The following is a 14,293-nucleotide window of genomic DNA, read 5'->3' as shown; positions in this document are numbered from 1 at the left end:
GTAAAGGAGTTTTTCTATTTGAGGAGCAAAATAACTGACGATGGTCGAAGTAGAGAGAATATAAAATGTAGACTTTCAATGGCAAGGAAAGCATTTCTGAAGAAGAGAAATTTGTTAACATCGAGTATTGATTTAAGTGTCAGGAAGTCGCTTCTGAAAGTATTTGTATGGAGCGTAGCCATGTATGGAAGTGAAATGTGGATGATAAATAGCTTAGACAAGAAGAGAATAGAAGCTTTCGAAATGTGGTGCTACAGAAGAATGTTGAAGTTTAGATGGGTAGATCACATAACTAATGAGGAGGTATTGAATAGGATTGGGGAGAAGAGAAGTTTGTGGCACAACTTGACTAGAAGAAGGGATCGGTTGGTAGGACATGTTCTGAGGCATCAAGGGATCATCAATTTAGTACTGGATGGCAGGGTGGAGGGTAAACATCGTAGAGGGAGACCAAGAGATGCATACACTAAGCAGATTCAGAAGGATGTAGGTTGCAGTAGGTACTGGGAGATGAAGAAGCTTGCACAGGACAGAGTAGCATGGAGAGCTGCATCAAACCAATCTCAGGACTGAAGACCACAACAACAACACCATCTTGGTGGCTTATTCTTCATCATATCTGCAATTAAAAAATCCTTCAGATGGGAAGGAGGTGCCCTTCTCCATCTACTTTCTGCCCCATGGATGGTTTTCCATGTCTGCTGCTGCTCCTGCTATTGCTGGGATTTCTGGTGTTACTGCTGTCTGTGATGCTGCTGTTGATGGTGATGCTGTTGTTGGCATTTCTGCTTTGATTATTGTTTGTACTGCTGCATTTTGTGTAACTGCTATTGGTTGTGTTTGTTCAGCTGCTTTTTTGTTGTTGGTATCATCTGTGATGAGATGGCTTCTCCGTTTGAGTTGATACAATAATAGGCATGATGTTGTTTTTGTGTACATTATCTCAGACATCTCATTTATTCTAGAACCTATGAACTTTTTCCCATGAACATTTAAATACATACCATGCCTGGTGAAGTGTTTCCTTTCCAAGAATTTCACATTTAGGAATTTGTGTTTCTGTATGCTTTGCATATTTTGCGAAATTGCCTGTTGGCCTTAATAATTTCCTGGTTGACACATGACTTTTCTATTAGGTCATATCTGTGTGGTATTCCAGTCACTATTACACTTTCCTTTTTTACTGTATCTAGGGTTTTCCGGACGTCCTGGATGGCACGTTTTAGTTCATTGCAATAAACATCGTTTGCACCACCAATTATAACTAAAACCTGATTTTCTTGTGTAGTGTTATCAGGCTGTATGTTCCTGATAACTTCGTTCACAGGGGCCCCAGGTTTTATATAGCTGGCAGCTCTAAGATTGTGTTCGTTTTGCAAGATTTTTGCGAGATTGCGACCATGACTGTCTGAGTAAACAATTAACTTGGATTTCCTAATATATGTATTTCTGCCATTACTGCCTCTTGGGGCAATGCTATTTCTATATTTTCGTATATCAGCAGCGTCTGTTAGATGGCAATCATTATCATTAAAGTCTTCCTTGTTTGCTTTTACACGATCTAGAATGGCGAAATTGTTCTGTAGTTTTATAGATCTAGGCCTGCTGTAATCACTTTCTGATTCACAGTTTTCATGAGGATTCCTCAATACTTGCTTTAGATTTTCCACAAATTCTATGTATTTTCTAGCTGCATTTATATCACAATAAAGCTAATGTTAGTTCAATTCCGGCACTGCACATTTCCGTTGCTACTTGGAGACTGTTACACAGTTGACCACAATCGCACGAGATTTTATCAGAGTTTAATTTCACAAAACAACTTGAGTGGTACCATTTATGCATTAGTGACCCTGCTCTGATACCTTTTTCCACTATAATATCACATGAACAACACTTTACTGATGATAATAACTCAAAATTTACAGAGCAATTTACCACAGTTTGCGTATACGCTGCCATCTTGCTTTACAACTGTTCATTGTTTTGTTACTGAACGTTCCTTTCCACTAGACTACTTTAGCCTGAAGATTCAAAAGCAAAGCTAACATTCTACTGGCAAGTACTTGATACAAATCTTGACTTTCCTCTGTTTTACTACTGTCAGCAAGACACCAGTGATGTGCAGGCCACAGGGAACACGACACGACTTACCTCCATGTGGTCCTCTCTCACTGCCTCCTCATTTTCCTCATCCTCAGTCTTCTCAATATTGAATGTGCTACATCCGATGAAGTTTTCTGATGAATAATCCTGGAACAGGTTTTTTTTTTGTAAATACTTCATAAAACAAAAGAAGTAAAATGGAGGTAATGCAGTATAGCTGAATAAAAGCAGGTGGTGCTGAGGGAATTAGATCAAGAAACAAGACACTGGAAGTAGATTAGTTTTGCTATTTTGGAATCTAACTGATAATGACTCTTGAAGCAAGCCATCTCGCAATAGCAAGAAAATCATTTCTGGTAAAGTGAAATTTGTTGACGTAAAATATAAATGTCCACTTTATGGCAAACTGGAACTGTGACCCAGACCAGGACTCAAGTATGGGGGCAAAAGACATTCCAGAGGGCTGAACGTAAGGCTTCTCCAGTTTGTCTGACGAACCGGTTTCAGGCTCTGTCTCCAGCTGATACTGATCTTTGCCCAGACATGGCTGCTTGTCCTGTTCCAGCCTGTTCCAGAGGTTGCCCCTCAGTCTGCAAGATCCAAGCGGTCGCAGAGGGTGGGCTTACTGGTAGTTGGGAGCTCCAACGTCAGGCGCGTAATGGGGCCCCTTAGGGATATGGCAGCAAGAGAGAGAAAGAAAACCAATATACACTCTGTGTGCATACCGGGAGGAGTCATTCCAGATGTGGAAAGGGTCTTCCGGATGCCATGAAGGGTACAGGGTGCACCCATCTGCAGGTGGTCGCTCATGTCGGCACCAACGATGTGTGTTGCTATGGATCGGAGGAAATCCTCTCTGGCTTCCAGCGGCTATCTGATTTCGTGAAGACTGCCAGTCTCACTAGCGGGATGAAAGCAGAGCTCACCACTTGCAGCATCGTCGACAGGACTGATGGTTCAAATGGTTCTGAGTACTATGGGACTTAACATCTGAGGTCATCAGTCGCCTAGAACTTAGAGCTACTTAAACCTAACTAACCCAAGGACATCACCCACATCCATGCCCGAGGCAGGATTCGAACCTGCGACCATAGCAGTCACGTGGTTCTGGACTGAAGCGCCTAGACAGGACTGACTATGGAGCTTTGGTACAGAGCCGAGTGGAGGGTCTGTATCAGAGGCTGAGACGATTCTGCGACCGTGTGGGCTGCAGATTCCTTGACTTGCGCCATAGTGTGGTGGGCTTTCGGGTTCCGCTGGATAGGTCAGGAGTCCACTACATGCAGCAGGTGGCTACACGGGTAGCAGGGGTTGTGTGGCGTGGACTGGGCGTTTTTTTTAGGTTAGATGGCCTCGGGCAAGTACAGAAAGGGCAACAGCCTCAACGGGTGCGGGGCAAAGTCAGAATAAGCGGGGACCAAGCAGCGATCGGTATTGTAATTGTAAACTGTTGAAGCTGCGTTGGTAAAGTACTGGAACTTCAAGCACTGATAGAAAGCTGAAATCATAATAGATATGGAAAGCTGGCTGAAGCCAGAGATAAATTCTGCCGAAATTTTTACAAAGGCACAGACGGTGTTTAGAAAGGATAGATCGCATGCAACTGGCGGTGGCGTGTTTGTCGCTGTTAGTAGTAGTTTATCCTGTAGTGAGGTAGAAGTGGATAGTTCCTGTGAATTATTATGGGTGGAGGTTACACTCAACAACCGAGCTAGATTAGTAATTGGCTCCTTTTACCGACCTCCCGACTCAGCAGCATTAGTGGCAGAACAACTGAGAGAAAATCTGGAATACATTTGACATAAATTTCCTAAGCATGTTATAGTCTTAGGAGGAGATTTCAATTTACCAGATATAGACTGCGACACTCAGATGTTTAGGACGGGTGGTAGGGACAGAGCATTGAGTGACATTATACTGAGTGCACTATCCGAAAATTACCTCGAGCAGTTAAACAGAGAACCGACTCGTGGAGATAACATCTTGGACCTACTGATAACAAACAGACCCAAACTTTTCGACTCTGTACGCGCAGAACAGGGAATCAGTGATCATAAGGCCGTTGCAGTATCCCTGAATATGGAAGTTAATAGGAATATAAAAAAAGGGAGGAAGGTTTATCTGTTTAGCAAGAGTAATAGAAGGCAGATTTCAGACTACCTAACAGATCAAAACGAAAATTTCTGTTCCGACACTGACAATGTTGAGTGTTTATGGAAAAGTTCAAGGCAATCGTGAAATGCGTTTTAGACAGGTACGTGCTGAGTAAAACTGTGAGGGACGGGAAAAACCCACCGTGGTACAACAACAAAGTTAGGAAACTACTGAGAAAGCAAAGAGAGCTTCACTCCAAGTTTAAATGCAGCCAAAACCTCTCAGACAAACAGAAGCTAAACGATGTCAAAGTTAGAGTAAGGAGGGCTGTGCGTGAAGCGTTCAGTGAATTCGAAAGTAAAATTCTATGTACCGACTTGACAGAAAATCCTAGGAAGTTCTGGTCTTACGTTAAATCAGTAAGTGGCTCGAAACAGCATATCCAGACACTCCGGGATGATGATGGCATTGAAACAGAGGATGACATGCGTAAAGCTGAAATACTAAACACCTTTTTCCAAAGCTGTTTCACAGAGGAAGACCGCACTGCAGTTCCTTCTCTAAATCCTCGCACAAACGAAAAAATGGCTGACATCGAAATAAGTGTCCAAGGAATAGAAAAGCAACTGGAGTCACTCAACAGAGGAAAGTCCACTGGACCTGACGGCATACCAATTCGATTCTACACAGAGTACGCGAAAGAACTTGCCCCCCTTCTAACAGCCGTGTACCGCAAGTCTCTAGAGGAACGGAAGGTTCCAAATGATTGGATAAAGAGCACAGGTATTCCCAGTCTTCAAGAAGGGTCGTCGAGCAGATGCGCAAAACTATAGACCTATATCTCTGACGTCGATCTGTTGCAGAATTTTAGAACATGTTTTTTGCTAGTGTATCACGTCATTTCTGGAAACCCAGAATCTACTCTGTAGGAATCAACATGGACTGCGGAAACAGCAATTGTGTGAGACCCAACTGGCTTGATTTGTTCATGAGACCCAGAAAATATTAGATACAGGCTCCCAGGTAGATTCTATTTTCCTTGACTTCTGGAAGGTGTTCGATACAGTTCCGCACTGTCGCCTGATAAACAAAGTAAGAACCTATGAATATCAGACCAGCTGTATGGCTGGATTGAAGAGTTTTTAGCAAACAGAACACAGCATGTTGTTCTCAATGGAGAGACGTCTACAGACAAAGTAACCTCTGGTGTGCCACAGGGGAGTGTTATGGGACCATTGCTTTTCACAATATATATATATATATATATATGACCTAGTAGATAGTGTCGGAAGTTCCATGCGGCTTTTCACGGATTATGCTGTAGTATACAGAGAAGTTGCAGCATTAGAAAATTGTAGCGAAATGCAGGAAGATCTGCAGCAGATGGGCACTTGGAGCAGGGAGTGGCAACTGACCCTTAACATAGACAAATGTAATGTATTGCGAATACATAGAAAGAAGGATCCTTTATTGTATGATTATATGATAGTGGAACAAACACTAGTAACAGTAAAATATCTGAGAGTATGCGTGCGGAATGATTTGAAGTGGAAAGATCATATAAAATTAATTGTTGGTAAGGCGGGTACCAGATTGAGATTCATTGGGAGAGTCCTTAGAAAATGTAGTCCATTAACAAAGGAAGTGGCTTGCAAAACACTCATTCGACCTATACTTGAGTGTTGCTCATCAGTGTGGGATCCGTACCAGATCAGGTTGACAGAGGAGACAGGGAAGATCCAAAGAAGAGTGGCATGTTTCGTCACAGGGTTATTTGGTAAGCGTGATAGCATTGCGGAGATGTTTAGCAAACTCGAGTGGCAGACTCTGCAAGAGAGGCACTCTGCATCGTGGTGTAGCTTGCTGTCCGGGTTTTGAGAGAGTGTGTTTCAGGATGCGGTATCGAATATATTGCTTCCCCCAACTTATACCTCCTGAGGAGATCACAAATGTAAAACAAGAGAGATTCGAGCGTGCATGGAGGCTTTCCGGCAGTTGTTCTTCTCGCGAACCATACGCGAGTGGAACAGGAAAGGGAGGTAATGACAGTGGCACTTTAAGTGCCCTCCGCCACACACCGTTGGGTGGCTTGCGGGATATAAATGTAGATGTAAATGTAGATGTAGATGTAGACTTTGTCCTTTCACAGGCAAGTGCTGTAACAACTGAGCTTTGTGTGCACAACTCACCCTCACACATTTATTTATGCCAGTACCTCATCACTTACTTTCCATAGTCTTGCTCAGATAGCTCAGTCAGCAGAATCAATCAGCACACACTCCACTGTGGAGTGAAAATTTATTCAGATAAATTTAAATATTAGAACATCTTTTCTGAAGGTGACCTCGTATGGAAGTGAAACACAGATGATAAGCAATTCAAACAGAAGAGAATACAAGCTTTCAAAATGACGGGCTGCAGAAGAAAGCTGAAGATTAGATGTGTACACTGATTAACAATGAGGCACCGAATCGAACTGGTGAAGAAATTTATGGTACAAAGAAGGGGTTGGTTGATAGGACACTTCCGGAGGCATCAAGGAATCTATAACCCTACTAGTTTACAGTTCATCTAAATTTTTTATAACATTTTGCTATAAAATTTTCGTGTATTGGAACTACATTTTCTGTATATGTAAAGGAAAGTTCTTTGCATGTGAGTAACGTATGTCTAGTTTTTATTATGTTAAATTTCTGATGACATATTGTATCTTAAATTATCTGCATGTATAAACTATTCATGCTGATGTAAATTTGACAATTGTAAGAAATGGTCACAATTAGGAATAATGTAATGCATAGGTGTTATGTGAAAGACGGTGCGGTTTTGTTTGAAATGAAAGTGGCTCTGGGGATGGAAAAAGTGACAAGGGAGAACTGGTGCGCTATCTAGAGCATGTGTGGGAAGTCAGTCACACAGTCTGTAAGCAGCAGTGACTGAGGCAACACCCTTGTGAGCAGGAGAAGCTTTACCTGTGAATTTGGATAAAAATGCCTCGGATGAAGACTGCAAGTGGCTTACGGTATAGCTGCGAGTTGTTGGGCTACTGCACATAAAACTGAATGATGCCAAGAAGAGAAATTGAGCCCGTACAGCAAGATACTTGCAGGCCGTACTGTGGGTAGTGTAGCTGCTGTAACTGTTCGCCACATCTAAGCCTACAGCCACCAGACAAGATTTTTTTTATTATTCTACTTTTCTACAGTGTGAACCATTAATTTAAACTGTGTTTTATTAGTGAATAATCATTCCTGAACTTTAAAGAAACTGATTCACCCTGTTATTTCGTCCTAGTCATACAACTATATAGGGTTCGCTCCTCGTGTTTGATTAATCCGAGTGTCCTGTTTTACAGACCTATGAAGTGCCAAGTTAATATAAAGAGGGATCATTTAATTGTGCAAATCATCTTCATCTTCTCTTCAGGTATTAGGCAGGAATTGCCTGTTACGGTACCCATTTCTGTCGTGGTCTTCCTCTGTCTCTTCTCTCGTGGCACTTATAATTTCTTTCCTTTAAGGGAAGTCTCTCACTCTCCATTCTTTGTAGATGTTCATTTCATTTCCTTCTGTAATCTGAAATTTTATCATTGAGACCAAAGATTTGCAGTTCTTCTCTAATATATTGATTTCTTAGCCTGTCTTCTCTTGTGCAACATTTAACACCTTTATGAAATTTCATTTCTTGTGCCTGAATATGGCTTTCTTGCTTCTTGGTAATCACCCATGTCTCACTTCCATAGAGCAGTGTGGGAACTGCAACAGTTTTGTAAAATTTAATTTGAGTGTGTTTCCTGGTTTTGTTTTTAGGTTCCTGTTGATTGTTCCACATACCAGACAGGATTTACTGAGCTTAATTTCAATATCTCTGCTGTAGCCATATGTCATTTCACATCTGAGGTAACTGAAATGGTTTACTTGCTCTAAAATCTTCTGATCTATCACTATTTTGGTTCTGATTGGTTCTTTCCCCATGAATGCCGTTGTCTTAGTTTTTTTCTTTTGAAATTTCCATGTTAAATTTTGCACTTATTTGTTTTAGCAAGTAGATTCCTTTCTGAAGGTCATCTTCCTTATCTGCTAGGATCACCGCATCATCAGCATATAGTAAATTATTTAAAAGAATGTTCCTATCTGAAATTCTGATTTCCATATATGTATTACTTCATTGATGTAGATGTTGAGCACAGTTGGAGAGATGCAGCAGCCTTGTCGTACTCCTTTGTTAGTTGGTACCTCATTAGTTGTTTTACCATTGAGATCTAGAGTGATATTAGTGTCTTGATATAGATTTCTTATGCTTTGGATATCTGTGATTCGTCATTATTTCCCAAAGTTTCTGTCTATTGACGTGGTCTAAAGCTTTTTTAAAGTCAATAAAAGCAATGTGTGTTTCTTTATTGTACTCTCTCCATTTTTCTATTATTTGCTGTAGAATAAAAACTGCATCTATTGTGGAGCATCCTTTCCTAAAACCCATTTGTTCCTCATTCAGTACTGCTTCTGCTACATTTTAAAGTCCTGTATTTAAAATCTTTGCATCCATCTTGCATGCTCAGTCCAGTAAACTTATTCCTCTGTAATTACTGCATAGACTTTTATCTTCTTTTTTCAAGACTGATATCACTCTAGCTGTTTTCCAGTCTTTGGGAATACTCTTCTTCTTCTTCCAGCATTCGTTCAAGAGATGTAGCAGTCGTTGGTGTAGCATCATTCCTCCATATTTTAATAATTCAGCATTAATGCCCTCTTTTTCCTGTTGTTTTTATGTTCTTAAGTGATGTTAGTGCAGATGTTACTTCGTCAGGCTGTATTTCATCTAATCCTTTCTCATATAGTTGTTCAGTTTCAGTTTCTTGTGCTGTATGATCATACCACAATTCACTGTAATGATTTATCCACTGTTCTTCTTCAATACTATGTATTTGTATCTTCTCTCTTTGTGTTGTGTTTAAGGTTTTAAAACCTTATTTGCCATTTTTGTCTTCCGTGGATATCATGTTCGGTATTAGAGATAAACCTATCCCAGTGTTCCTGGTGCGCTTTCCTTACTACGCATTTAGCATTATTTCTTTTCTCCCTATAGTATTGTTTGTTCTCAATAATGGGGTTGCTTAAGTATTTTATACATGTATCCTATTTTTCTTTGACAGCTTTCATCATATCTCATTCCAAATTTTTAGGCCTTTTCTTTTCCGTATTCTTTTCTCCTGCTACTCTGCATACAGTATTCTTCAGAATTTGCCATTCTTCTTCTATATTGTCTTTAGTTTGTAAGTTTGCTAGTTCTTCATTTAATCTCCTTTGGTACACGTGTCCGATACTGACCTCTTCAAGCAAACATACCTTATAAATGCTTTGTTACTTGTTTCATTATTTTCTTCCATTTTGTAAAAAGATCTATTCTAGATATTTGTAAGAAATGATCTGATCCTATATCTTGTCCTCTATAAACTCTTGTATCCCTTACTTGGCCCGCTAGCTTATCATTTACTAAGATGTAGTCAATTATTGATCTAAGACCTCTAATGGCCCAAGTTTACTTGTGTATATCCCTTTTCTTAAGTGAATTTGTGACTTTTAAATTGTTGTAAGTGGCAAAATCTGTTAGTAATTTTCCCTTTTCATTACATATTGGTTCTCCAAATGTACCTATAATGTTTGTTACTGGGATATTTCCTCTTCTGTCATTGAAATCACCCATCATAATAATCTGATCAGTAGCACTGTATTTACTCATAGTATTCTGTGGTTCTTCATAGAAGCTTTCAGACTCAGCTTTTCCCCTTCTTCAGATGCATACACACTTATAAAGGTGGCGTTATCCCTTACCGGTTTCAGCCTAACTAAGTATTCATTCACTTAACAATACCAGGAAGGAAAGTTGCTACTCACCATATAGCGGAGATGCTGAGTCGCTATAGGCACAACAAAAAGATTCACACAATTAAAGCTTTCAGCCATTACAGCCTTTGTCAGCAGTAGACACATACACACACACACACACACACTCACGTAAATGCAACTTGCACACACATCTGCAGTCTCAGAGAGCTGAAACCACACTGCGAACAGCAGCACCAGTGCATGATGGGAGTGGCAACTGGGTGGGGGTAAGGAGGAGGCTGTGGCAGGGAGGGAGAGGGATAGTATGGTGGGAGTGGCGGACAGTGAAGTGTTGTAGTTTAGACGGAGGGCAGGAGAGAAGGTGCGGAGGGGGGAGAGGGTAAGTAGCAGAAAGAAGAGAAATAAAATAAATAAAAAGAAATTAAAATACTGGGTGTGGCAGTGAAATGACGGCTGTGTAGTGCTGGAATGGGAACAGGGAGAAGGCTGGATGGGTGAGGACAGTGACTAACAAAAGTTGAGGCCAGGAGAGTTACGGGAATGTAGGGTGTATTGCAGGGAAAGTTCCAACCTGCGCAATTCAGTAAAGCTGGTGTTGGTGGGAAGGATCCATATGGCACAGGCTGTGAAGCAGTCATTGAGATGAGGGATACCATGTTTGGCAGCGTGTTCAGCAACAGGGTGGTCCACTTGTTTTTTGGCCACAGTTTGTCGGTGGCCGTTCATGCAGACAGACAGCTTGTTGGTTGTCATGCCTACATAGAATGCAGCACAGAGGTTGCAGCTTAGCTTGTAAATCACATGACTAGTTTCACAGGTAGCCCTGCCTTTAATGGGATAGGTGGTGTTAGTGACTGGACTGGAGTAGGTGATGGAAGGAGGATGTATAGGACAGATCTTGCATCTAGGTCTATTACAGGGGTATGAGCCATGAGGTAAGGGATTGGGAGCAGAGGTTGTGTAAGGGTGGACTGAGTATATTGTGTAGGTTCGATGGATGGCGGAATACCACGGTAGGAGGGGTGGGAAGGAGAGTGGGCAGTATATTTCTCATTTCAGGGCACGATGAGAGGTAATCAAAACCCTGGAGGAGAATGTAATTCAGTTGCTCCAGTCCTGGATGGTACTGAGTTATAAGGGGAATGCTTGTTTGTGGCCAGACTGTGGGACTTTGGGAGGTGGTGGGAGACTGGGAAGATAAGGCATGGGAGATTTGTTTCTGTACAAGGATGGGAAGATAAGGCATGGGAGATTTGTTTCTGTACAAGAATGGGAGGATAATTATGGTCAGTGATGGCTTCAGTGAGACCCTCGGTATATTTTGAGAGGGACCGCTCGTCACTGCAGATGCAGTGACTAGGCTGTATGGAAGGGACTTATTGGTATGGAATGGGTGGCAGCTGTCGAAGTGGATGTATTGCTGGTGGTTAGTAGGTTTGATATGGATGGAGGTGCTGATGTAGCCATCTCTGAGGTGAAGGTCAACATCTAGGAAGGTGGCTTGTTGGGTTGAGTAGAACCAGGTGAAACAAATGGGGGAGAAGTTGTTGAGTTTCTGGAGGAATGTGAATAAGGTGTCCTCGGCTTCAATCCAGATAACAAAGATGTCATCAATGAATCTGAACCAGGTGAGGGCTTTAGGATTCTGGATTGTTAGGAAGGATTCCTTTAGATGGCCCATGAATAGGTTAGCATAGGATGGTGCCATGCGGGTGCCCATAGCTGTGCCGCAGATATGTTTGTAGGTAATGCCTTCAAAGGAGAAGTAATTGTGGGTGAGGATATAGTTGGTCATGGAGACTAGGAAGGAGGTTGTTGGTTTGGAATGCATAGGGCATCTGGAATGGTAGTGTTCAATAGCATTAAGGCCATGGGCATTAGGAATGTTAGTGTACAGGGAGATGGCATCAATAGTGATGAGCAGGGTACCATGCGGTAAAGGGACAGGAACTGTGGAGAGTTGGTCGAGGAAATGGTTGGTATCATTTATATAGGAGGATAGGTTCTGGGTAATAGGTTGAAGGTGTTGGTCTACGAGAGCAGAGATTCTCTCAGTGGGGGAACAGTAACCGGCCACAATGGGGTGTCCTGGGTAGTTGGCTTTATGGACTTCAGGGAGCATGCAGAAGGTGGGAGTGCGGGAAGTGGTAGGGGTAAGTAGAGAGATGGACTCTGGGGAGAGGTTCTGGGATGGGCCTAAGGATTTGAGTAGTGACTGGAGATCCTGCTCGATTACTGGAATGGGATCACTGTGGCACGGTTTGTAGGTGGAAGTATCTGACAGCTGACGGAGTCCTTCTGCCACATAATCCTTGTGGTTCAAAACAACGGTGGTGGAGCCTTTGTTAGCAGGTGGGATTATAAGGTCAGGATCTGTTTTTAGATGGTGTACTGTGGTTCTTTCTGTGGATGTAAGGTTATTTTGCATGTTGAGGGATTTGGGTAATGATGTTGAGGCAAGGTTCGAGGTTAAGAAATTCTGGAAAGTTAACAGGGGGTGGTTTGGAGGCAGTGGGGGTGGATCACAGTTGGATGGAGGAGTGAACTGAGTTAGGCAAGGCTCAATGTTGGTCACTGGTTGAGTCTGATTGGTCGGGTTGGTTGCGAAAAGTGTTTCCACTGGAGGGACCGGGAGAAGGAGAGAAGGTCTTTAACTGGTCCTGCATGGTTGAATTTGGGAGTGGGACAAAAGGTGAGGCCTTTGGAAAGGACTGACATTGCTGTGGGACTAAGGCTTCTGGAGGAAAGGTTCATAACTGTGTTGCAGGTCTGTTTAGGTTCTGGGTTCTGTGTGGTGGTGGGAGGGAGTTTTGGAGGGTGGTGTAAGTGTAGTAGGTCTGTGAGAGACGTTTTGTAAGCTATGAGGGGGTGTGGGGGAGGTTTGGAGGTTGTTGTAGAAGTGGTGGATAGTGGTACCCCGAGGCGGGAGTAGGAAGTGAATAGGATGGAGAGATTTTTGAGGTGGCATTGTGCATGTTGCTCAATTTCCTGCAGGGCAAGTGTTTCAGTGAGAGTCATGGATTCCAGGAATTTGGGATTACATAGCAGGAGAATTTTGTGGGTGGAGAGAAGGTACCGCAAGGAGGACTGTGCTTGGTTGATATGGTTTTGCACAACTATGTTGGTGAGGGCTAAGGACTGGCGGAATCTGAACACGTGGCCATTGTGGAAGGAGGGGTGGCAACCAGTGATGGGTAATTTGATGGTAAGGCCATTAAGGGGGATTTCAAGAGCCAAGCAACAACAAAGGAACAGTATGTGGGACTGGGATCTGGATAGGGATAAGGAAACTTTTCTGTAGTGTCGCAGGTGGAAGTAGCAAGGATACATGGTGGTGCACAAAATTCGAAAAATTACTTATGTATGTACAATCTTGAACAGCTTTTCCCATTTTTAATGCATGATTAGTGCTACACCTTTGCTTGCTCTTTTATGTTGTTCAACACCACTGTAGAATATAATGTAATCCCCTACATATTTTTCCCTCTTAATTTCTTTTTAGTTTCTGTGAATGCTACAGCATCAATATTCTTGTTGCTTAATATATTTACTAATTCTACCTCCTTTTGGGAAATTCCTCTCACATTCCAGGCTGCTACTTTGATGTGTCCATTTATCCATTTCTGTTTGTCCTTTTTCGTAGCCTTATCATTTACCTTTGAGACCATCCTGTTTCCGAGGTTCGTTTGGGTACTGGGAGTTGTCTGTGTTTCCTGGGAGTTGGTTAGCAACCATCTGCTCAACCCCCTTCTAGGAGGACCAGGATTTCCTTTCGGGGTTATCTCCCTTAGCCAATATGTTCCAGTTATTTAAAAGTGCTGGAAATATGTCCAATTTTCATCTTCGCCCATTGGCTTTGTAGCCTGTATCCACTGTGTGTTATGCATTGTCTAGGGGCCTTGTGACTCGTGCCTTCTAGGATGTGGGAGTAGGGTTTGTTGGCAGAGCTGCATTGAAATCCTTGAGGTCTGATTGCTTTCTCAAATTTCAGTGGACATGTTTTGTTTCTGCAAACAGGTATTGGCTGCCTGGGCAGACCCCAGGGTCCTTTGCTAACCTTTGATTGCTGGGAATAGAAAAGAGAAATGAAAGACACCCTAAGGCCTCAAAACCTAATACCGTTGGGGTTGAAAGACTAAGAGTTGGTCAAGGGAGGCCGATAGGAAAGGAAACGGAAGAAGCCTGACACAAGTAAGTAGAAGTAATGTCAGACTTATCTAAGAGTCCATGTGGTTGCCACTCCCATA

The 14,293-nt window shown here is 42.3% G+C and overlaps 1 protein-coding gene across 3 annotated transcripts in view; it reads right to left on the bottom strand.

Annotated features, from left to right (window-relative positions):
* Nucleotides 1-14,293, bottom strand: part of LOC124551294 (gastrula zinc finger protein 5-1-like) — a 199,352-nt gene that overhangs the window by 100,292 nt on the left and 84,767 nt on the right. For all 3 annotated transcript variants that reach the window (XM_047126301.1, XM_047126302.1, XM_047126303.1), the window contains one exon: nt 2,155-2,253. In XM_047126301.1, the coding sequence (XP_046982257.1) occupies nt 2,155-2,253 (99 nt within the window). The remainder of the gene's footprint in view (nt 1-2,154; nt 2,254-14,293) is intronic.

The sequence above is a fragment of the Schistocerca americana genome, chromosome 9 (genome assembly GCF_021461395.2).
Source record: "Schistocerca americana isolate TAMUIC-IGC-003095 chromosome 9, iqSchAmer2.1, whole genome shotgun sequence".
NCBI classification, from domain to species: Eukaryota; Metazoa; Arthropoda; class Insecta; order Orthoptera; family Acrididae; genus Schistocerca; species Schistocerca americana.
The sequence above is the reverse complement of the archived record's forward strand: the minus strand, read 5'-3'. Positions and strand labels throughout refer to the sequence as shown.